This window comes from Podarcis melisellensis (assembly GCF_964234715.1).
Source record: "Podarcis melisellensis genome assembly, chromosome: 1".
In the NCBI taxonomy this organism is placed as follows: domain Eukaryota; kingdom Metazoa; phylum Chordata; class Lepidosauria; order Squamata; family Lacertidae; genus Podarcis; species Podarcis melisellensis.
Window position 1 is genome coordinate 118718292 of NC_138528.1, and position 23956 is coordinate 118742247.

At 45.6% G+C, this 23956-nt stretch overlaps 1 protein-coding gene across 2 annotated transcripts; it reads right to left on the bottom strand.

The window, feature by feature from the left end:
• Window positions 1-184: 184 nt before the first annotated feature.
• On the bottom strand, window positions 185-22819 carry OSGEPL1 (O-sialoglycoprotein endopeptidase like 1). Of its 2 annotated transcripts, none has more exons than XM_081888267.1 (9): window positions 22688-22819; window positions 16124-16217; window positions 13800-14050; window positions 11840-12227; window positions 10617-10821; window positions 10383-10531; window positions 9193-9323; window positions 8222-8293; window positions 185-692 (listed from the first exon to the last, which is right to left on the bottom strand). In XM_081888267.1, the coding sequence occupies exons 2-9, from the start codon at window positions 16136-16138 to the stop codon at window positions 617-619; spliced, it is 1287 nt and encodes a 428-aa protein (XP_081744393.1). In that variant the 5' UTR covers window positions 16139-16217; window positions 22688-22819; the 3' UTR covers window positions 185-616. The 2 variants fall into 2 exon arrangements, with proteins under 2 accessions (XP_081744393.1, XP_081744392.1); XM_081888266.1 differs by lacking the exon at window positions 22688-22819 and adding an exon at window positions 22356-22377.
• Between the last annotated feature and the right edge of the window lie 1137 nt (window positions 22820-23956).

The window sequence follows — 23956 nt, forward strand, 5'->3', positions numbered from 1 at the left end:
ACCTGAAACTGTTCTTAACCTGAAGAACCACTTTGGCTAATGGGGCCTCCCGCTGCTGCCGCACGATTTCTGTTCTCATCCTGAAGCAAAGTTCTTAACCTGAGGTAATATTTCTGGGTTAGCGGAATCTGTAACCTGAAGCGTATGTAACCCGCGGTACCACTGTATTAACAAAGAGAGTAAATTATAAACAAGTTCAGAAGGGGATTTATTCCAATTCACTTTGGTGTAGGTAGCCTCACAATCAAGAAGTCCACAATCAAGAAGAGCAACTGTATTCAAGTATGCAACCACTTGGGAAAGGAAATGGAATCATCTGTCATGCAGAAACCCTTCTGCTTTTACTTCTTTTTTCCACTAGTCCTTTTGGAAACCAAAAGCCTTGTTTAACTGTTGACAAGAGTCGATGTTGAAATTTACAGAACAGGATAGAACGCTTAGAAATATCTTCTTCATTTACACCTTATAAGAATGCCTATGCTGTTCTTGGTTTATTTTTTATTTTGATATCCCCAGTGTAGTAATGAAAAATCTCAGCAATGGCACATTGTCATACAGAGGCCGGGGCAAATGACATGGAGCTCCCATTGAAATGGATGGTGGCAGAATTCACTTTTCACATCCGGTTTGGTGCTGGCATTTTGATGGAAGCTTTTTGGACTTCTTCTGAGATATCCGTCCCAAGCAAAGCTCTAATAAAAATAAATAAATAAAAAACACATTTAAGACACAAGCCTAGGCATCCCATTATAAATTCAGTATCATACAAAATACTGTAATTAGCCAGCATTATAAACCGCATACATATTTGGCTCCTGTAGCTAATAATGAATTCTATACTCAGTATCTCCTTTAAGAATGATATAAAGGAGATACTGAGTATAGAGTTCATTATCTTAATTAATCTTAATTCCCATAATGAAGACTGTTTTACTATGCAAAACAATGCAGCTATAGTTTAGCATTACTACATTGTGCAGACTAACACCAAGCAGAAGTATTTGGGTTTTCTTGATCCGTATAAACAGATTTGACCTTTCGTATCTCATCTAGAATTTAAACATCTGCTAATAAATTTTAAGTTTCCTCATAAGTCTTCTGTCAGGGAACTGCCATCGGAAAGAGAGATGGTGCAGAGGCTCCAGCAGACTCGGAGAGATTCTGCAGCGGAGGAGGGAACCAGCAGGGGGAGAGCAGAAGCTCCGGCAGAAGGGGAGTCGGAGGAGGGAGGGCTCTGGGATACTTCTAGTGAGAATAGTGCAGAGGTAACAAGACCCCCGTTGGCAACTCCCACCCTTCGCCGGAAGCTGTCACGCAGAGAGTCACGAAGGCGCATGTCCGTGAAACAACTTTTATGTTGGCGTAAATTTTGTAGACGCCCACTGTCAGATTCTACCAGCGACTAACGGAGTCACGCCTTGGGAGGCTCCGTTAGTGCCTCGGTTTGGTTGACCAGCCAAACACCAGAGGGATCAAGCTTTTACGCACAAGCAGCTCATTATCCCATCATAGCAATCTGACAGTCTTTGAAAGCAGCTTGTGCAAGCAGAGGGCATCATGAGCGAACCAGCCGGAACCACAGGAGCTGGAGCTGGAGCAGGTCCAAGCCTGGAGGAAAGGTACAGGGCGATGGAGGTCCAGCTCGCGCTGCAAACGGCGAGGCTTGAGGAGAGGAGGGCTCAAGATGCGGATAAGGGGAAAACCGCCCCACTTGCCAGAAAGGTGCCTGGATTGGTGCAGAGATTTGGGGGGGATCCCAGGAACTATCAAGCCTTTAGAACGGAGATGCAATATGCTCTCAATCTACTGTTTGATGACTTCACCGATGAGAACTCTAGAGTGGCGTACCTAATTAGCCATCTAGAGGGAGGGGCGAGGGACTGGGTTCGACCCCTGATGGCAGCCAATAATGATATCTTAAAGGACACGAGGAAGTTTTTTCGCGCCATGGACTTGATGTTTTCCAGCGAGATTGAGCAGGGGGTGGTGCGGAGGCAGTTGATGGGGTGCAAACAGGGGAGCCGATCTGTACGTGAGTACTGGACTGAGTTCACTATGCTTATTCATAGACTGGGGTGGGATCTAGCAAGTGAACCTATTCAAATGTTGTTTGAAGAAGGGCTCTCTCCGACCGTGAAAGATGAACTTTCCCGGGCGCCCAGGGCGGAGTCTATGGATCAGCTGACTAAATCTGCACTGTCCATAGGAGCGCGCCAAGAAGCAAGAGCTTTGGAAAAGCGGGAAGGAAAGGGGGAACGTTGGAAGGACTTCCGCATTCCAGAGATTCCGGAGCAGTCTTTCCCGCCCGCAGAGCCGATGGAACTGGGAACAGCGCGCGCGCGCGCAGTTTCAAACACCAGTGAAGGGCGGAAGAAGGAGGGAAAGAGTGCCAAGAGATGTTATCTCTGCCAACAGCCAGGGCACTTTGCCAGAGTTTGTCCGCAAAGGAAGGAATGGCAGGGCATGGCGGGAACTGTTGGGGGAAAGGAGGAAGGAGAAATAGAGGAGCAAGTAAAAGCCAACGCCTGGTTGCCAACAGCAGGGCACAGCAGCCAGGCCAGGGAGTAGTGAATGTGCCCACGCCGGAACCTCCAAGACCAGCGCTTGTGATAGAGGTGTTGCTGGAACTGTCAAACGGACACCCACTAAAGATAAAAGCGCTATTGGATTCAGGCAGCTCCTGTAATTTCATGAGTAAGGAGTTTGCTGCTGAACACCAGATACAAACTCTCCCATTAAGTAAGCCTTTGCAAGTAACCACGATTGATGGGAGAGAACTGTTGGGGGGAGAAGTGAGCCAACAGACTGTACCAATGATTATGAGGGTGGCAAGACACACAGAACTGATAGCGTTTAATGTAGCCACCTTGGGAGGAGCTCCCATCATTCTGGGAATGAGCTGGCTGGCACTACACGATCCGCTAGTAGGCTGGCATCAGAGGGTGGTTTCCTTTGGTTCAGCACATTGCCTAGAACACTGCAAGGAGGGAGAGGGTCAGGCAGGGGCCAGAGCCGCTCTAGCAGGGATGGAAGTGACTGACAAGGGGAAGGTGCCACCACAATACGCTGATTTGATTGACGTCTTCAGTGAAAAGGAAGCAGATAAACTGCCCCCGCACAGACCCTTTGACTGTCAAATCATCTTACTCCGAGGAGCACAATTGCCAGTGGGCAAGCTGTATGCCATGTCAGACCGTGAGATGCAGGAGTTAAGGGAGTTCATTGACAAGAACCTCAAGCGAGGCTTCATCAGAGAGTCACGAGCGGTGGGGGGCAGCCCAGTGTTCTTTGTGGACAAAAAAAACACGGGCAAACCCAGGCTTGTGTGTGATTTCAGGGCCCTAAATGCTGTGTCAGAACCAGTGACTTTCCCTATGCCCAGAATTGATGACATTCTGACACGGGTGAGAAAAGGGAAGATTTTTACCAAGCTGGACCTTAGGGGGGCATATAACTTGATACGTGTGAGGAAGGGGGATGAGTGGAAGACCACTATGTTCACCCCCTTGGGGGCGTTTGAGTACCTAGTTATGCCTTTTGGATTACAAGGGGGCTCCGCCTGCTTTCAATCATTCATGAATCACGTCCTGGGGCCATTGCTTTACAAGAACTGCGTGGCGTTCTTAGATGACGTCCTGGTGTACTCAGAGAATGAGGAGCAGCATGTGCGAGATGTTAGAGAAGTACTGAGCAAACTGCGAGAAAATCGGCTGTGGGTGAAACTGGAGAAATGCCAGTTTCATAGCAGGGAGGTGGAATTCCTGGGGTACCGGTTGTCTGACAAGGGGTTGGCTATGGATCCCAGCAAGGTTCAAGCGGTACTGGAATGGAAAACACCAAAGACCAAGAAGGACGTGCAAAGGTTCCTGGGCTTCGGAAACTTCTATAGGAAGTTCATCAAGAACTTTGCCCATTTAACAGCGCCCATCACGGATTGTCTTAGCAGCAAGAAAAAATTTGCTTGGACGGAAGAAGCGCAAGGGGCATTCGAACGCTTAAAGGCAGCGTTTGCGTCGGAGGAGCAACTTTTGCACGTGGATCTACGGCAACCAATGCGAGTGGAGACTGACGCGTCAGACCGAGCGGTAGGGGCCGTGCTTCTCCAGCCGGGGAAAGATGCGTCTGAATGGACACCGTGTGCATTCTTCTCGCGGAAGTTGAACAAATCCGAGAGGAACTACACAGTATACGACCGAGAACTGCTCGCCATTCATGAAGCATTCCGGAGATGGCGGCACTTGCTGATTGGGGCGCAGCACAAAGTTCAAGTCCGGACTGACCACAAAAATCTGGAGTACTGGAGAACAGCCCGAGTGCTGAACCAGAGACAAGTGAGATGGGCCCAGGAGTTCTCCAAATTCAATTTTGAGATTCGTTACGTGCCAGGGTCCGAGAACGTAAGGGCGGACGCTCTTTCCAGAAAGCCTGAGTACTTAGAGGGGGAGGGCGCGCCGGAAGCAAGGCACGTAATCCCTGAAGACCGCTGGGTGTGTGGGGCGGCTTTGGTGGGGCAGAAAGAACTGTTAGAGGGTACGGAGAACGACGAATACGCCCAAGAGAAACTCAGAGAACTCAGGAGGACAGAGGAGAACACAGGGGGGTTTGAAGAAAAGAGTGGGGTGTTGTATTACAAAGGGGCACTGTACATACCCGATGGGGAACTGAGGGGCAGAGTACTCAAGCAGTTGCATGATAGCCCCACAGCGGGGCATTTTGGACAGCACAAAACCATGTGGTTGGTTACCAGGGAGTTTTGGTGGCCCAAGGTGAGGGAGGATGTACGGGAATATGTCAGGGGTTGCGACAGGTGCCAGCGAGCGAAAGGGGAGAGGGTGGCGCCAGCGGGGCTCTTACAACCCTTACCCACACCAGAAAGGCCATGGGAGGCAGTCTCCATAGATTTTATGACGGACCTGCCAAAATCCAAGGGCAAAACGGCGGTCATGGTAGTGGTAGATCTATTAACTAAGATGTGTCATTTTATAGCCTGTTCACATGCGGTCACAGCGGAGGAAACCGCCAAGTTGTTCGTAGAGCATATTTTCCGGTTGCATGGCGCCCCCTTGAGGGTGGTCAGCGACAGAGGGAAACAGTTTACTTCCAGGTTCTGGAGGAAACTTATGAGCTTACTGCACGTGGAAATCAATTTCTCCACTGCCCGGCACCCGGAAACAAATGGGCAAGCGGAAAGGGCAAACGGGATTTTACAACAATACCTGAGGTGTTATGTAAAGGACCGAGAAAATGATTGGGTAGATAAGTTACCTCTGGCAGAATTTGCCTACAACAACGCTGAGAACGTGTCCACAGGGCTGAGTCCCTTTCTGGCAAATTATGGGTGTCATCCCAGGGCATTTCCAGGAGAAGGAGGGGAGAGGTGGAGTGTGCCGGCGGCGGAACATTTTGTTGAAGAGATGGAAGCCATCCACCGTCAGCTACAACTTAACTTAGAGAGAGCCAAGGAAGAATATAAAAAGCAAGCAGACAAAAATAGGAGGGAAGGTGAAACTATAAGGGTGGGAGACCGGGTGTGGCTATCCACCCAGGGACTACCTTTCAAGGGGGGTTGTAAGAAACTGAAACCCAAAAGATTGGGACCCTTTGAGGTCATACAGCAGGTGAACCCAGTAGCATTCAAACTCAGACTGCCCAGTCACATGAAATTGCACCCAGTATTTCACAGGTCATTACTGTCGCCGTACCGAGAGGGACGTGAATGGGGGGGGGAGCGTGAGAGAGAGGTCTCCCGAACGCCCGTGATAGAAGAGAGAGAACGCGACATGAACGTGGCAGGAATCATTGATTCCAGGTGGAAGGGGGATCAGGTGGAATATCTGGTAGAATGGGAGGGGGAAGTAGAGTCGGAAAACACTTGGGTACCCGCTGAGGTAGTCAATGACGAGGTTTTAATAGAAACATTTCATCGGCGTTTCCCAAAAAAACCGCAACCCGTGGCACGATTTAGAAGGGAACACTTTGGGACCATCGATGAGGAAGGAGAGTTTGGAGGATTCCCAGAGTCAGGGGTGGGTGAGGAAGCCGACTCCGACGAAGAAGAGGAAGACGGGGAGAGAGACGGTACGCCATGGTTAGAAGTGTTTGAATCCTCGGACGACGAGGAGAGTTCCTTTAGGGGCTTTCCGCCCTCACCGCCAGTGGGAGAGGAAGCGGGGGGTGAAGGGGGCCCTGAGGGGGAGGTGGATGTCAGGGAACTGCCATCGGAAAGAGAGATGGTGCAGAGGCTCCAGCAGACTCGGAGAGATTCTGCAGCGGAGGAGGGAACCAGCAGGGGGAGAGCAGAAGCTCCGGCAGAAGGGGAGTCGGAGGAGGGAGGGCTCTGGGATACTTCTAGTGAGAATAGTGCAGAGGTAACAAGACCCCCGTTGGCAACTCCCACCCTTCGCCGGAAGCTGTCACGCAGAGAGTCACGAAGGCGCATGTCCGTGAAACAACTTTTATGTTGGCGTAAATTTCGTAGACGCCCACTGTCAGATTCTACCAGCGACTAACGGAGTCACGCCTTGGGAGGCTCCGTTAGTGCCTCGGTTTGGTTGACCAGCCAAACACCAGAGGGATCAAGCTTTTACGCACAAGCAGCTCATTATCCCATCATATCTTCGGACAATTCCTCTCATAACAGTGACGTCTCTTCATAGGATTTTTGAGTTCAGTATACTTTCTTCAGGAAAAGAATTATACATTTTCCACAAGGATAAAAATATTATTTGCCCTCACCCTTCTTTTGTTCCCAAGACAAATATCAGTAGTTCATTCTTCCCTCTTTCTCTCCTCAACTCCAAGGAGAGGAGCAACTACACCAGAGAGATTTACTAAGTCCTGAAAGACCATATAAATAGGACAGAGAACATCCATAAGCGGAGCACTTTGTTTATTTCCTTCAGGGCAGCAGCCACGTGAGAAATGGTAAGTTGACACTATAGCTAAAGGAACGTATTTACATGTCTTTTCTTTTCCCCACTCCCCCAAATTTCTATCTCGGAAGAAATTCAGTGAGAAGGGTGGCTACTTCTGTTGCTTTTTGGGAAGAACTGCCCTCCCCAGAAATATAGAGGCTCCGAAAGTACAGTTGGAAGAGGAAGAAACTTGTTGTCCAAGCCAAAAGCTGTAGACAAAGTCACAGGGACTCGGACACAGCCATTTGTGAGTGAAAAAATTAGATACATGGCTGAGAGCCCGGAAGAGGGCATTGACAACAGCACATAGCTCAAATTCTGATGAAAAGCCAAGATGAATTTGTCCTTAGGAAAGTGTAACTCAGACTATGTTTAGATTTGGGATTGCAGCTGAGCCTAAAGAAAAAAAGATGCCAAGCTACAGCGAAAGAAAACAACAGCACGCGACTAGTATTGCTGAACGAAATGCCACTTATTCTTTCTTTTTTATATATTAATTTAAACAATTTAAGGACCGCCCACTATATAATATCAGCAGTAGGGTGTACCCCCAAATCCAGTGAGTGGAATTATGTGCTGTCTATAATATGAACAGGGTCAACACTGATATGGAAATCGTCCATAAAAAAGCACAGCGGTGAACAAACCTGTTGAAATATCTGAGCACTGTAATTAAAATTCAAAGACATTCTTTCTGTCTCTAAGAAACCCCTGATGGATTCTGAGGTCCTATAACACCTTATCCAAGGACAAATAACAGAATTCAAAAAGCTCTATGTATCCATTCAACCTCCAACATGTCAATCAGTGTGGGCCACCTGGAATTTGCCATCAATTTTTGTTCACTACAGTGATTTCCAACGGACAGGAAATCATATTCCTAAATTTTGAGAAGAACACCTGGGTAACATTAAAAACCTGAAATGGTCAGAGATTGGTGTTTTCTCTGTCAATATGTCCAATTTTATTCCCAACAATTGTGCAACATTTTCCTATTGTGCATTTCCCACACCTACTCCCACCCACACCCACACACCCAATATGTTATATTTTGCAAGGTTAAATACTACTGAACTGATTTGGGTTGCTATACAGCAAGGAGGAATACAGAGGTATAATCCTGGATATAAGGAACAAAGGAGAGGAACAGAAAACAATTGCTTGGGACTTCTGCCGCTCCACTCTCTCTAGGTCTCGTAAGATTTTAAAACACTCAACAGTTATTGCCTCTGTTTTTCTGGAGTGCTACAGAGATAACAGAACACAGTATATAAAACTGAGGGGGAAATACAATAAATACTACTTACTTTGGTTCGTATCTTATGCCTTCTGTGCTATATAAAACACCCAGTCCTGCACAAAGCCTTTCAATGCCATTCCTAAAGAGAGAATAATTGTGTAAAGTGTTTTCCATAAACTAGTTCATTTCCCCGCCCATTACAGTGAACTAAATGCAGTATTGTTGATGTAAGCTCAGCAAAGAGATTTCAGACAGAGAAAAATTCTGCTAGCCTAAGAAGGGCCCTTGACTGGAGAAAACGTGGTTTGGCCATGCTCTTTCTTCTTCTTCTTCTTCTTCTTCTTCTTCTTCTTCTTCTTCTTCTTCTTCTTCTTCTTCTTCTTCTTCTCCTCCTCCTCCTCCTCCTCCTCCTTCACCCAACAATAACAGGCAATTTTCTCTCCGAAGGACAATGCTACCAGGGTGGTTCACACTTAATGAACTTCCATGTAAGAAAGGTACAACTCTGGGGTTGCGGACAACTCTGGGATTGCGGCGCTCATCTCGCTTTACTGGCCAAGGGAGCCGATGTTTGTCCACAGACAGTGTCATGTGGCCAGCATGACTAAGCCGCTTCTGGCGAACCAGAGCAGTGCACGGAAACCCCATTTACCTTCCCACCAGAGCAGTACCTATTTATCTACTTGCACTTTGACGTGTTTTCAAACTGCTAGGTTGACAGGAGCAGGGACCGAGCAGCGAGAGCTCACCCCGTTGCGGGGATTCAAACTGCCGACCTTCTGATCAGCAAGCCCTAGGCTCTGTGGTTTAGACCATGGCGCCACCCGCGTCCTGTAAGAAAGGTATGTACCCCAAATATACAACGCCATCACATATACAAAACGTATACATTTATTGGCAACTAACTCCCATGGGGCTATATACAACTACACAGAAACTGTGTTTAGATATACCAACGAAGTGTTTTCCAATTAACTATGTTGCATTATAATTCAGAACAGAATTCCAAACAGAAGAAAAAAACACCTATTTGCTTACCATGCAATCATAACACCGTTGTCAGTGCACAGTCTGGGAGGCGGACATACCAGGGCGAAATCGGTGGCATCTGTTAAAACCTGCAGAGCTTTCCGGATATACTGGTTACTTGCAACACCCCCCGAAGCCACCTGAAACCAGTGTTCAAAAGTCATGTTTATGGGAAGTCTGAGGAAGTAGGGCGGCAGGATTATGCTTATAGCAATCTGGCTCACCTTGCTGGCAGTAATCCCTGCACAGGGCAGAAACATGCCCTCTCCCCCTCTGCCATTTTGAAATTCATATAAAGATATTTGAGTAGGCACCATTAGGTATTACATACAATGGTTCCAGTTGTATCTGAAGAAGTGTGCATGCACACGAAAGCTCATACCAAGAACTAACTTAGTTGGTGTTTAAGGTGCAACTGGAAGGAATTTTTTTTGTTTTTACATACAATGGGTGTGGCAAAGCCATAGCCCCCCATGACATGTTGACTTTCCCCAAGTACATGCAAAGTCGTGTGCTCTCAGATTCAGTTTTTATTTTATTTCCTTCGTGTTAGTTAATAATATCTGTTACTAATTTGTGTCTCTCTGTTGATCAGGTCACCACTTCCTGGACCTAAAGGTGCAAGCGATTAATACAACTAAGCTGCTGGCCACACTGTTGGAGCTTAGGATAAGTTAACTGTGCAACACACACGTTGGGATTTCATTCCTCCCCACTGCTGATGTGTGATTGTTTTCATCACATGTCTGTGTTGACATTCCACACTGTTAGAGTCATGAGAACGGAAGTTCGGTTACACTCTTCCGTTATGTTATGCTTCCGCATTTTCTGTTCTCTCTCGGACGAGAAGGAGAGAGAAGCCTTGATTTCTTTGTTCTGCAACACTTGATCTTCTACATAATAAATTAGCTGAGTATTCTACACCTCCAGTCCAGTTTCTGCTTTGAACTCTGCATTTGTGTGTGCAGATATCTTCGGATATATGTCGCAGTAGCAACTCAGGACAGAAGAGTGATGAATCATCCCAAGGGGTGCTTCGGAGGGAAAGACGCAGTTCCCTGGTTTGTTTTCCTGACAACACACACACACACACACACTGAAGAAGTGTGCATGCGCACAAAAGCTCATTCCAATAACAAACTTAGTTGGTCTCTAAGGTGCTACCGGAAGGAATTTTTAAATTTTGTTTTGACACTTACCAAAGTTGCCTTCCTCTGTGGCAAGATACCCTTCCTTCTACAGAAATGAATGGCTCGGTGTGTTCGAGCGACAATATGAGCAGTTACCGTGTGCTGGACTGCTGCAGCAAGGTCTGGTATGCAGCACAGGAGTTGTCCTTCCTGACGTCCTGCAGAAATTACAATCAAATAGGTTTCCCAAGCCTATGTGAAGCTCTCAGGCGCAATTTGTATTCGTCGTATTTTGGTAAATACCTTCCTCCTTTTCTTTTTCTGCGATCGCTCTAGTGACCTGGGACTGAAGTCCAGCAAAGGAAAAGTTGCAGTTGTGATGTTGCTCCATGGGGACTTTGAATTCATAACGCCGTCTATTTCCCTGCTGAGCCAAACGTTCTATCGCTTTTCCACCGCTCAGGCCAGAGCACTCTGGGTGCTTTTGTAAAGAAAGCCTTCTGGCTACCTAAACAATCCAAATGGAAGCAGAAATTAAAGAAATGTACACATATATTTTAAAAGTCGCTGGAAAAGGCAAATGAGCACAAGGAGTAGCTTTATGATTCTGAAGGACCCAAGTCACACCTCAAATCCTTGTTGTTATGTGCTGAGGCTTGACACTGAGCCAGCCGCATGGCAGCCACATCGTTATGGTTTTATCCCAATTAGCTAAATGATCACCAAGTAAGTGGGACAATTGCACAGGGCTTTCCTCACTGGCCCTGCCCTGTGGGCTATTCTGCCAACAGAGATTCAGCAGGGGCCTTCTGTGCCAACTTTTAAACGCCTGCTGGAAACTTATCTATTCCACCAGGCCTATGCAGGCGATTAAGAATAATCAATCACACTCAATCTGTTCCTGTAGTCCATTCAACTCCTGAAACTGTTTGAAGAAGAAGAAGAGTTTGGATTTGATATCCCGCTTTATCACTACCCGAAGGAGTCTCAAAGCGGCTAAAAATCTCCTTTCCCTTCCTCCCCCACAACAAACACTCTGTGAGGTGAGTGGGGATGAGAGACTTCAGAGAAGTGTGACTGGCCCAAGGTCACCCAGCAGCTGCATGTGGAGGAGCGGGGAAGCGAACCCAGTTCCCCAGATTACGAGTCCACTGCTCTTAACCACTACACCACACTGGCTCCAAGGTGTGGCTTCCGATTGACTGCAGGAGCTTCCTGCACTCAAGCAGAAGCCATGGAAGCCGCGTCGGATGTTTGGCTTCCAAAAAACATTCACAAACTGGAACATTTCTGGGTTTACAGTGTTCAGAAGCCGATTTGTTTGGGAGCCAAGCCGTTGGAGTACAAAGGTACCACTATACATCCTTCCACAATGGTTAATTGATGTCTGTTTTTAACTTTATAGCTTTATTGTATTGTATTGCTTTGTGTCTTTATTGCTGTAAACTGCTTTGATATATTTGATATATTTAAGATATAGCAGCATACAAATGTTTTAATAAATAAACACTAATTAAAAGGATTACCTTATCCAACATGTCCCCAGGTGCAATGTCCAATGTCTGTCCAAGGAGAAGGAAATCTGAAACTCCTTGTGCTACTGCTAGTATGCAGTGACCCCCCGAGAGCAAAAGTACCAGGAACGGGAAGTCCACACGATTGGTCAACCTAACGGTAAGAGCGTGCGCCTCCATATGATGGATGGGAATGAAAGGCTTCTTGCATTTCTCCACCAGTTCCAGACTATAGGCCAAGCCAACTCCGAGGCTCAAAGCAAGTCCTGGCTTCACGGTTGTTGCAATGGCTGAGAGTCCATCTGCGCTAACTCTGCTGATGGCAAGTGCTTCTTGCACTACCCTTGCAATGTTTTCTTGGTGCAGCTGTTGTGCCACCGAAGGAATAATTCCACCTGTTCTGATGAGAAACAAACATGTACATGATGCTTACGTGAAAGGATAAGAGCGAGCGATTTATATCTAGATGTTAGGATAGAGGTGATAAGGAAAACAGGAAGACACAATGGGAGATAAAGGAGGTGCTTTGGGATTGGTGCTAGTCAATGTCTTGTAGTTGTTGTTTTAGTGTTTATAGTATTAACTTGTAAGATATGGATTTTGTTGTTGTTTTTTGTTGTTGCTTTCTTTAGTTTTCAAATGTTGGTTTTTGTGTTGTGTATTGTTATTTTTCGATATTTTTCATGTTGTTGTGTGGAAAATACTAATAATTTTTTTTTTTTTAAGTACATGATGCTTACATTAAATCTGTTTGGCCTAGCTCAAAAACTCAAACGCAGAAGTTGATGTTCTGGCTAGTCAGCACTTCTTTCTTTTTTTTGGCAACCTGCAGGTCAGGCTTCCAACACAGCTGTAGTAGCAACACGAGAGATCAATTGTGTGTGTGTGTGTGTGTGTTTTTAAGAAATCAAAGAGATCTACTGTAATGGGAATTGGGGTTGCTTGTGCGTAACCCACCAACTGCTCCACGTTGGTTGTATGGCTAAACCTTTCCCTGGTTGACAGCCCTTAAAACTCGACTGTCTCAGCCACTGGCAGGATCCGTCAGTGGGCGTTTCCTAAATGTTTCCCAACATAGAAATTCCTTGACTCCCAGTCTCCTCCTAGCTTCTCTGCGCGGAAGCTTTCTGCGCAGTGTAGGCGTGCCAAGCGGAGGTCCTGTGCTCTCCCCGCTGATCTCACTGGAAGAGTCTCGAAGCCTTCCATCCGAAGTACTCTCAGCCTCCCCTTTCTTCCTGTTGTCACCTTGATTTCCTTCCCCAGTGGAAGCTCTCCCTCTCTCCTTGCTAGTTCCCTCTCCCGCATCATTGGGGAGCCTTACCTCTCCTCTTGGCTCCGATGGCAGTTCCCTGACATCTACCTTTCTGGGTTTTTCCCCAGACTTTAAGGAGTTTTTTTGACACCACTGATCTTGGATTGTTAATACTGTGGCAGCGATCTAGATGCACTTACAGATACTGTGGCGTGACACGTGATGACAAAATAACAACATGATATTCAACGTACGTAGTGTATGGAAGTGAGAGCTGGACCATAAAGAAGGCTGATCACCGAAGAATGGATGCTTTTGAATTATGGTGCTGGAGGAGACTCTTGAAAGTCCCATGGACAGCAAGAAGATCAAACCTCTCCATTCTGAAGGAAATCAGCCCTGTGTGCTCACTGGAAGGACAGGTCCTGAAGCTGAGGCTCCAATATTTTGGCCACCTCATGAGAAGAGAAGACTCCCTGGAAAAGACCCTGATGTTGGGAAAGATGGAGGGCACAAGGTGAAGGGGACGACAGAGGACGAGATGGTTGGACAGTGTTCTCAAAGCTACCAGCATGAGTTAGACCAAACTGCGGGAGGCAGTGGAAGACAGGAGTGCCTGGCATGTTCTGGTCCATGGGGTCACGAAGAGTCGGACACAACTAAACGACTAAACAACCAAGTACCTAAAACTATGTTTTCACCAACGTAAGAATTACTTACTTCAGATGAACCGCGCTTTGAGAATGCAGGGCTTCTCCTAAAATGTTGCCAGCTTCATCCACCACAGCTGCGGCTGTATCATCGCAGCTGGTTTCAATACCCAGAACTATTTTGGTAGAAAAGCGTTTGCCACGGCAAACAGAGACTCTTCTTAAACAATCGATCCAGCAAGGTTCAGGAGGTTTTGAAATTGCTCCTCTAAAACCGCTCACTGCGAAAGATTTCTGTAGACAGGCATACCTACAAAGAAACTGTACAATAACAAAATTTAGAATTTAACATCTTGTAGTCACTACCGTGCCCAGGCTCTCTATTCCCACCCTACAGGTGATTAGTTCCGGCATAACTTATGAGGGAAGGGAGTGCCTCAGTTGACTTTTTAGATGATTTTCCAAGTGAAACTAATTGGGTTTTTTCCCGTTCTCAGTGGGACGTCTTGGCTGAGCTGACATTTAACCCCAAATCACCAGAACTGAGATCCTACATTTTGTTCCCTATGGACTACAAGCTATGGTTCAATGTGAACACTCAACATCCTGGAACACACTGTTGAAAAATTCCCACGGTGCTCCTCTGCTGTTGCTGCTGTTCCCATACCACTGATGAAACAAGCCAGGATCCGGCCTGTTGTGCTGTTCAAACCTGGGCTGTTGTGGACTGTTTTCCCCAAACCAAACGTGAGTGGAAATCAAGGTTTGTTCTTAGATTACTGCTTGTTGTTTGTTTGGGGAAAAGCAACCGTGAGCCCTTTGAAGACGTTGTGATAAGCCAGGCTCAGGGTTGTTTCATACACGCTGTCAGTGCTTTCCTTCTAGGAAAAAATGGTACAGCACACCCTTGAGAAAACCCCAGGGGGGAAAACACTGTATGGTGTGGCAACAGCTGGAGCAGGGGACGTATACCCTGGGAATTTTTGAGCAGTATATTGTTTGTATACGTGTATGTGATATACACCCACACATGTTATTTAATGCATATAGGCTTGAACAAATTCTGTTCTCTAAGCATCAAGCAACATGACAATACTTTAGCCAAGGTTTATCTATTTATTCAAAAACAAAGGCGGCCATGTTGGCCGACAAGAAAAGAATAAAAAATTCACATTAATAAAGATGTTGACCTAATATCCCCCCCCCCCAAATATGGATTTGAAAACCTTTGGGGGGGGGGAGAAATTGGTAAGCCTTATAATTCTCTTTATCAAAGCTGGGGTCCCAAATAAGAGCTAGATGATTATTTAAAACAAATTTAAACTGCAATACATGTTGGGGTATTTAAAAAACCCAGTGGATTCACACAATCCAACAAATTCATTTGTTGGGAAAGATTCAGGCATCTTTCCTTAATGTTTCTGGAATATCGGTTTCCTTGCACTCAGCAGTGCACTATTTTTCTACCGGGGCAAAAGAAGAAGAAGAAGAGGAGTTTGGATTTGATATCCCATTTTATCACTACCTAAAGGAGTCTCAAAGCAGCTAACAATCTCCTTTCCCTTCCTCCCCCACAACAAACACTCTGTGAAGTGAGTGGGGCTGAGAGACTTCAGAGAAGTGTGACTGGCCCAAGGTCACCCAGCAGCTGCATGTGGAGGAGCGGGGAAGCGAACCCAGTTCCCCAGATTACGAGTCTACCACTCTTAACCACTACACCACAAAAGCAATCCTCCTTCCTCCTAGCACAGGCATGTCCAAAGTCTGTTTTAGGGACCTAATCTGGCCTGCCGGTCGATTTAATCTGTCCCCCGTGGCAGTATATGTCTTGGGGTAAAATCCTTAAAAAAGCTCAAAAGCTCAACAACTTTGGGGTTAAATCCTAAGAGCCTAAGAAAAGCTCAACAACTTTGGTCGGCCCTCACGCACGTTCACTTCATCAAATCTGGCCCTCTTTGAAAAAAGTTTGGGCACCCTTGTCCTAGAACATTAATTGATTTTGAGAAATCTGTCACAGGCCTTTCATAAGCAGCACAAAGTAAACATATCCATTCTCTTGCGGTTTTGCAAACTTTATAGCTGCATAATTTTAACAGGTTTTTTTAATGTCTTGGCTATCTGTATAATTTGTTGACGTATGCTGGATTAAGGGCAGCCTGAAGCTAGTGAACTATGAATAAATGTCATCGAACTATTTGGAAAACACCAATACTGTCTAGAATGACAGTCATGCTGAAGGTCAAACACTGACAGAAGAAAACAAAACATATTCTGAGGTAATGTAATGGGCTAGACATCTGGAAACAAAGAAAGTGATCAATCAGATATATAAATATATATACACACAGAGAGAGAGAGAGAGAGAGGGGGTGAGTGTATGGGGGATGATTTTACCTGTGTCAAAAACATTGTGTTGAAAGAGTGTACTTTCTTTATCAATTGAGGCGTCACATTTCCCAGTTTCCAAAGACACACAGTTTGAATAAATCTGGAATAAATAGAAACAATGTTTTGGTTTAATAATAATAATAATAATAATAATAAGCCAAGATAAAAAGTAGGCCTTTGGGTAATGCTACATGTTTTGGGATTGGCTGCAGCTCTTTGCCCCTTCACTCTTTCTGCAAGCCAGCAAATATCTGCCAGCAAACAATGAAGTCTTCGATTACCTATAGTTTCCTGTTTTGTCTGAACTGTGGCTAATTATTTCAGAAACAAGTCAGGATCTCAAACAATGGTTTGAAGCTGTCTTAATACCAAGGCTTGTTCCAAAGCCATTGACTAATGTTTCAACAAGCCAAGATTCTGGGTTGGTTTGTTGGCTTGTGCAAAGGGAAAAGCACATGAACAGGCACGAGACCCTGAATTCCTTGTGCTATCGTGTAGTACAATGCTAGCGGCTAACAGACAGAAGGGGAGGTTTCTGCTGGGGGTGTTTTTCTGCTGGGTCTTTTACTGTAGTTAAGCATCGGGCTCATTTTCACAAGAACCTTCTCTGCCCACGGCAGGCGTCAGTTACGGATAACAGGTGTTTATGAAACATAAAGTACCTGTGTGAGTGTGGGACGTGGGTGGCGCTGTGGTCTAAACCCTGGGCCTTTTGGACTTGCCGATCAGAAGGTCAGTGGTTTGAATCCCCATGACAGGGTGAGCTCCCGTTGCCTGGTCCCAGTTCCTGCCCACCTAGCAGTTCGAAAGCACGCCAAAAAAAATGCAAGTAGATAAATAGGTACCACTCTGGCGGGAAGGTAAATGGGGTTTCCATGCGCTGCTCTTGTTTTGGTGTTCCGTTGTGCCAGAAGCAGCTTAGTCATGCTGGCCACATGACCTGGAAAAACTGTCTGCAGACAAACGCTGGCTCCCTCAGCCTGTAAAGCGAGATGAGCGCCGCAATCCCAGAGTCGTCCGCAACTGGACTTAACTGTCAGGGGTCCTTTATCTTTACCTTTTTTAAGCATAGGGCTCATTTTCACAACAACCTTCTCTGCCCATGGCAGGCATCAGTTACGGGTAACTGCTGTTTATGCAAGATAAAGTAGCTGTATGAGTGTGGATGATACACAGAGAACTGAAAACAGTTTGATTCTTGGAATGCTGCAAACAAGAAGTGTGTGGCAAAAGCTAGACAGTGGTGAATTCTGTGCATTTCTTCAGGATTCATGTGACCAGTGTATTCAGGTGTAGTTGGAAGTCAGTATCAATTGCCCCAAAAGTGGGAGAATAGTGAAACTGGATATTTGAGTCTTCAGCCACCTTCATTTTATGAATAAAGAATATGCCAGTGTGTTGTTTCCAAAGAATCCTCAAGATTTAAGAAAGCTAAGCGTTATGGATGGCTTTGTATGCCAAAACTAAGAAAGAGAGATGTGCTTTTGAAAGCTTTCAAACACTGAGAAATCTGTTGCGGACAACAACAGAAGGATTAAATAATTGGACAAAACTCTGTTGGCAGGTTACAGAAGGGAACACAGGTGAATGAAACGTGAGCATCAGCGTTAATCCTTTATTATAGGGATTTTCCTTCATCGCTTCTCAAATAATAATGAAAAGCTTCTAAACCTTCAGCAGTGCATCATGAACCTTACTCTTGGCTGATTTGGAGAGTCGGAAAGGCACTCAGAGAGAGGGTCCCCAGAGCTATAGAGCATCTCAACAAATAGCACTGTGCTCTGGCAGAGCTCCCATTCATTTAAGAAAGGCTTATGCAGGAGAGCTCAGAGCTACCAGAGGCAATTTCTGCAGAGACTTCTGGTAGGTCTCTTGAGTGATTTGCAGGCGATTGGCAAGAGCTTTTGGCTCTCAATTGTCTTAACAACAGCAGCAGCTAAAAAGCTCCCTCCTCTTCCACTCCCTGCCAAATTAGATTGTTCAAACAGGAATCCTGAAGGAAAGCCAGGAATGGATTTTTCATGTGAAAGGACTTGTGAACTTGGAGAGGTATCCAATGAGGTCGTTCTGTTAGTGCAAGGGTTTCCATTTGCACAACAGAACTTCCTCTTCTCCCTCCCTCTCCTCTCCTTTTCTCATGTGCCCCTTTAATTGGCTCTAAGAGGTTTAAAGAGACCCACAGAATATATACCGTATTTTTCGCCCCATAGGGCGCACTTTTCCCCCTCCAAAAATGAAGGGGAAATGTGTGTGCATCCTATGGGGCGAATGCAGGCTTTCGCTGAAGCCTGGAGAGTGAGAGGCATTGGTGCGCACCGACGGGCAGGCGTGTGCAAGGCTTGGGTGCCAGCCGCGGCTGGGGGAGGAAATTTTTTATTTATTAATTTCCCCCCCCAAAAAAAAACCCGAGGTGCGTCCTATGGGCCTGTGCGCCCTATAGGACGAAAAATACGGTATACAGAATGCACAGGGAGAGGAAGTTCCACTTCATAGGCATTAGTCCTTGTGCTAACAGAACTACTCTGTTGGATGTTGCCCTTGGTCCTGGTCCTGGTCCTGGTCCAGATCACAAGTTCCTGGGGTTTGAGCAGGATCCTTAGAGCCACATGGCAAAGGCACTACAGTCGTACCTTGGAAGTCGAACGGAATCCGTCTGGAAATCCGTTCGACTTCCAAAATGTCTGGAAACCAAGGCGCAGCTTCTGATTGGCAGGAAGCTCCTGCAGCCAATAGGAAGCCGCGGAACCCATGTCGGACGTTCGGATTCTTTGGAATCCGAACTTCCGGGTTTGCGACGTTAGGGAGCCAAAACGTTCGACTCGCAAGGCGTTCGACTTGCAAGGTTATGCCTGTATTTCTGAAGCAACTGGAGGACCTCAAAAGCTTTAGATATCACAAGACTGGTCTGCCTATCCCGCTCCTAGAAGGGCCTAATCTAACACCCACAGGGCAGATGTAAGGTTTAACAATACAAAAGCAAATACACAGCCATCATTTGGATTGCAGTGGCAGCAGAACATAAAGGCCAAACAAGGGGGAAATACTTAGAAGTACTCTGATACCGTTTGTTAATTTTTTTACATTCATTTCCTTCTGTGCTGCGTCTTTATTGTTCAGTGTTACGGAGCGACAAAAGGAATGTAATATTATCTCTTCTGGTTAGTCAAGATAAGAAATTAAAATCTTGCGGAACACGGTTTATTCTCCTTGTTGAATATGTTGCCAAACATAGCTCATGCAAAGTAAACAGTATGGCTCCCAAGAAGTTATTTTGAAATACAGATGAGATGTCAATATGAAAAGAAAGACTATGTAGCCTTATGAGGTTTTGCCCTCGGGTGGGAAAAATATTGCGCCTGGGAAAGGTCGACACCAAAACCAGTGGCACTTCTTCTACCCTGCTGGCGGAGCTGATCAAACTCTCTTTGCTCCCACCTAACCCTGTGGAGCCTTACCTTTGTCCTCGAGGTACCTTCTTACGGCCGTTGCTTTTTCTCCGGTCCTTGCAGTGTGTCCACTCAGGAACGGGTGGCAATTCCTCCCACGAACTTGGCAGGATGTGCACTGGAACTGCTGACACGAACCGAGCTGTTCACCACAGGGACGCCTTGAACCCACATCCCTTATCCTCAGGGAATCTTTTTTCCCGGCCAAACGCACCAAGAAAATGTAGCCTTATGAGGCTTTGCCATCGGGTGGGGAAAATATTGCGCCTGGGAAAGGGAAGTGGGAGTCAACAGACACTCAAGGAATAGTTTCGGAGAAAAGGCTTTTATTTCTACCATCCATGAACTGGTAGAAGGAGCAAGTGTGATAAGTCACAAAAAGCATGCACGAAATTCACAGTCATGTGCACAAGCATATATACCCCTTTCCAGTTTCCTCCTCCTTTCTCCTCCCTCAGGAGTCCTCTGAGCATGAACAGAAAGCTGTCTTGGGACTATTGGGACTCTTGGCACCCTTCCCAGGAAAGGGGTTTCAGAGTGTTCAGATATGTTTCAATCTCTTGTTCTGGCATGGTTCCCAGACAGAAAGTAGGTTGCAATGTGGTTCTTTAGCAAGGCCAGAAGGCATCAGAAAGGCCTGAGAAACAATGGACTGTGTTCCCTACCTTTGTTACAATCTTTTTAGTTACAGCAAGCAGAATGTTTCTGATGCTTAGCTAATGCCTTTTAGCTGCTGAGAAAAATGATTTTGAAAAGCTCTGAGAAGCTTTGAGCCTGCTTTGGTGGGGGGTGACTTTGGGCCTAGGTGAGGTCACCTGTCCTTACCTTCCTTCAACTAGAGTAACCATAATCAGTCATTGTTCCAAGTCATATTTTGCAAATTGATTATTAATTTATTTGTTAGATTTATATACCGCCTTCCATCCAAAGATCTCAAGGTAGTTCACAAGATTTATGATTGTCTATTTGAGGATTTGAAAATAAGAAGTAGTTCTCCCTCCTGCAATTCTAGCTTACTTCCTGATCAACATGCATAGGATCTTGCTATAAGTCTGTTTTAATGCATAATCTTGTTTATAACTTCGAATGTAAATTTGGCTGTAGGTTTGACAAAATGGTGTTGTGACTTAAAAGACTCTGGAAGTTTGTAGGTAGCATCCCTGGAAGGTTTGATGCAGAGTTATATGAAACTCAGGTTACATATTTGTAATCTGTCATAAATAAGCCAAATAAAAAATATCAGCATACATTTAGTACTATTCCCTAGAAATTGCTATTAAAATTTGGGCTGCCCTTGAAGAATGTTTAGAAGTTTCATCAGAGGCAGAATACCAGAATGTTTAACTGCCTACTGCTAGATGGAATCATATTACGCCAATTCTGAAATATCCTTTGCTTCCCAACCTAATTCAAGGGGCTGGTGCTGATCTTTAAAGCCATAAAAGTCTTAGAACCCAAATACCTAAAGGAGTGCCTCTTCCTAAACCACCTGCCCATGTCTCAAGGGGAGGCTCTTTTCTTTGCCCTGATGTCAGGGGAAATTCATCATGCAGCAACAATGTCATGGTGTTCCATTTGTGGAATGGAGAATGACTGGTGCCAACATTACCATCATCCCAAAGCTGGGTTAAAAGCTTATTTGACCAAGCATTTGAAAGTTCAAAACCTGTTTATTATTTAGTTTCTTCTGTTTGTTTTCATATGCCTCTGTTATTTCCTGATGACTTTTTTCAGCATGACTCTTTTATTCCATGCCTTTTGTCTTCTGCCCGGGTGTGTGTAGATGAACAGCGGTTTAAAAATATTTGCCATAAACATTTTTATTTATTATTATTAAGCAATCCTGAGGATGTTTTCCTGTAGAAACTGTGTACCCACCACTGAGCTGCAAGGCTTCTGCTCAATGTTTGAAACTCCCATTGTTCTAGGCACATTTTGCAATGGGGAATTTCATTAGTGCAAGCAGTTTCGGAGCTCTGGGCGCAGTATTGCGCCTAAGGTTTCAGATTAAAACCGTAGAGTGGAAGGAAAGGAGGACCTTTTTCTGCCTCCCCACTTCCAGCTACTCTCTGAAGCCTGGAGAAGAGACCCTTTAAAGAATATTAGTGGGGTGGGCAGGGGAACGACTAGACCATGTGAAAAATGAACATAATATTTTAGCTGCAGTTCATTCCTTTTCAGTTTTGTATCCTTGTTATTAAAAAAGCGTGCCTGTACATTCCGTTGTGGCGCCCACAATCCAGGTTTAAGGTGCCATTTAGTTCCTAGTTTTCATATCTCAGTTTCTAACACTGCTTCTGCTGGAGAAAGCATCCAGTTTACCAGCACTCAAATCGCAAACGATATCCCTGAGGTCGCAAATTGTACCCGTGACTTAATGATATACACAAAGTCACGCAGAAAAGTGTCTTATGCCAAACCATTGCACAGCCTTGCATGCTCTTCCCAGTGTCTTCACCTGATGGTTATCTGTCTGTTAAATCAGAGGTGCTAGGGAACTGGACAAGAAACAAGGCCCAGTGCTAGCACCTGGCACAGAGAGGCAAATTCGGAAACCTGTTTCTCCTATCTCCTTTTAGATATTTCACGTTTTGTGACTTTCTGTTTTGTGGTTGGCGCACCCTAAGCAAATAACATCAGCATTCGTACAAGGTACATTGCAAACCACACTGGGATATGCGTTTTCCTTTTTGTCTTTCTATGCACATCTTAGAATCGTTGCTCCCAAGTATGCATGCACAGAGAAGCAACTTTAAATAATTTTGATTTAGGCACTGCATCATTGCCATAACCTCGCCCCTTTCTTTCTGCATTTGGTTTTGGCGGCTCCGTCCACAAAAATCATAGAACTGCAGAGCTGGGTGGGATCCCGCGGGTCATCTAGATTCTAGTCCAACCCTCTTGCAATGCAGGAAACTCAATCTGAAGAAGTGTGCATGCACACGAAAGCTCATACCAATAACAAACTTAGTTGGTCTCTAAGGTGCTACTGGAAGGATTATTTTTTATTTTGAAGCATCCATGACAGGTAACCCCCCAAATTAAACAAGGGCCCTGCAGAGAAGGCCCCCACCCCTTCCCTTAATCTAAAATAACCTCCCCTTTCCCCCAGGACGAGAGTTACCTTCCATTCGCTACCCGCCAATCGGGTACTGTATGTGTCTACGAACGGGCAACAAACTGCCTCTTCCCCTTTCAAGGGCGTGCAAAGGAGCCCCCGAAAGGGTTAAACTGGCGAAATGACGCTTGGGATGGCTGTCCCCCCTCTCTCGCGCGCGGTTGGCGGGACCACGTGAGCGAGGGTAAACCAATCGAATTGGCGGGAGAGGCGGGCGCCTGCAACAACCACGTCGCTGCAGACGAGCGAAAGGGTAGAGCAGCGAGCGCCCCTCGATTTCCGGGTCGCTTTTTGAACCCTCCATTTTGGAGGGCATGGGGCCTGCGGGAGTTAGGGTTATTCTTTGTTTTCTGTGCTGTAATTTGCATGCATGGCGCTTTTTTCTTTTGGTAGGGAATCAAACAGGGAATTAAAAAGGGGGGAAACATTTTCCCCACGCTTGCTTTCTATAATGAGGGCTTTTCCAAACAATCATGCAAATTTTATAGTAGATGGTCCTAACTGCATAATAACATTGGCCATAATTTTATTTTATTTTTTAATCCAAAAATGGGGTACAGTTTTGGGGCAGCCAAAAATGCACACCGTAATGGGCAAACCTTTGACTTCTTGAGGGCTCTTAATCAGACTATGGCAAACAAAATCATGGACCGGGGGAGGGGGGAATTATCGGGTTGAAGAATTCTGGGGAACTGGAAAGTTTGCATCCTGCATCCTCATGTGACATTTTAATGGGTTGGGGCAGCCGCCGGACCTGAAAGAAAACTTCCCTTTCCTACAAAATAGGAACTAGGCCTTCCTCTGCCCTCTGTTTCACCTTACTCCCACAGCCATGACATTAAAAAAAACAAAAGCCTATGAGGTGACCGAGCATCTTTTGGAACAAAAGAATCCATCAAGCAGCAGTCAGGAGCCCATGAATCAGAATGGTTCTGTTCTTAATCATGAGTCTGTAGTGTGCAGTGGTATATGCTGCTTTCTAAAATAATTCAGAGATATTCCTGGTCTCAATGCAAGCCTTGTCCTGTCCCTTTCACTCACCAAATCTTTGCCCAACAGTAAACATTGGACTAGATGAGCCTTGAACCAGCAGACTCTTATATTACATTCACATGCATTGCAGGGGATTGATTGCTCAACCCTATGATTTGATGATTCTATCTGTCCTTATTAAAATCTTTTTTCCCCTTTAGGCTGCATATACGCCATACACTTCAAGCATGTTTCAAGTTTCATTATGCTTTTATATGTGCTGGAAGCCGCCCAGATTGGCTG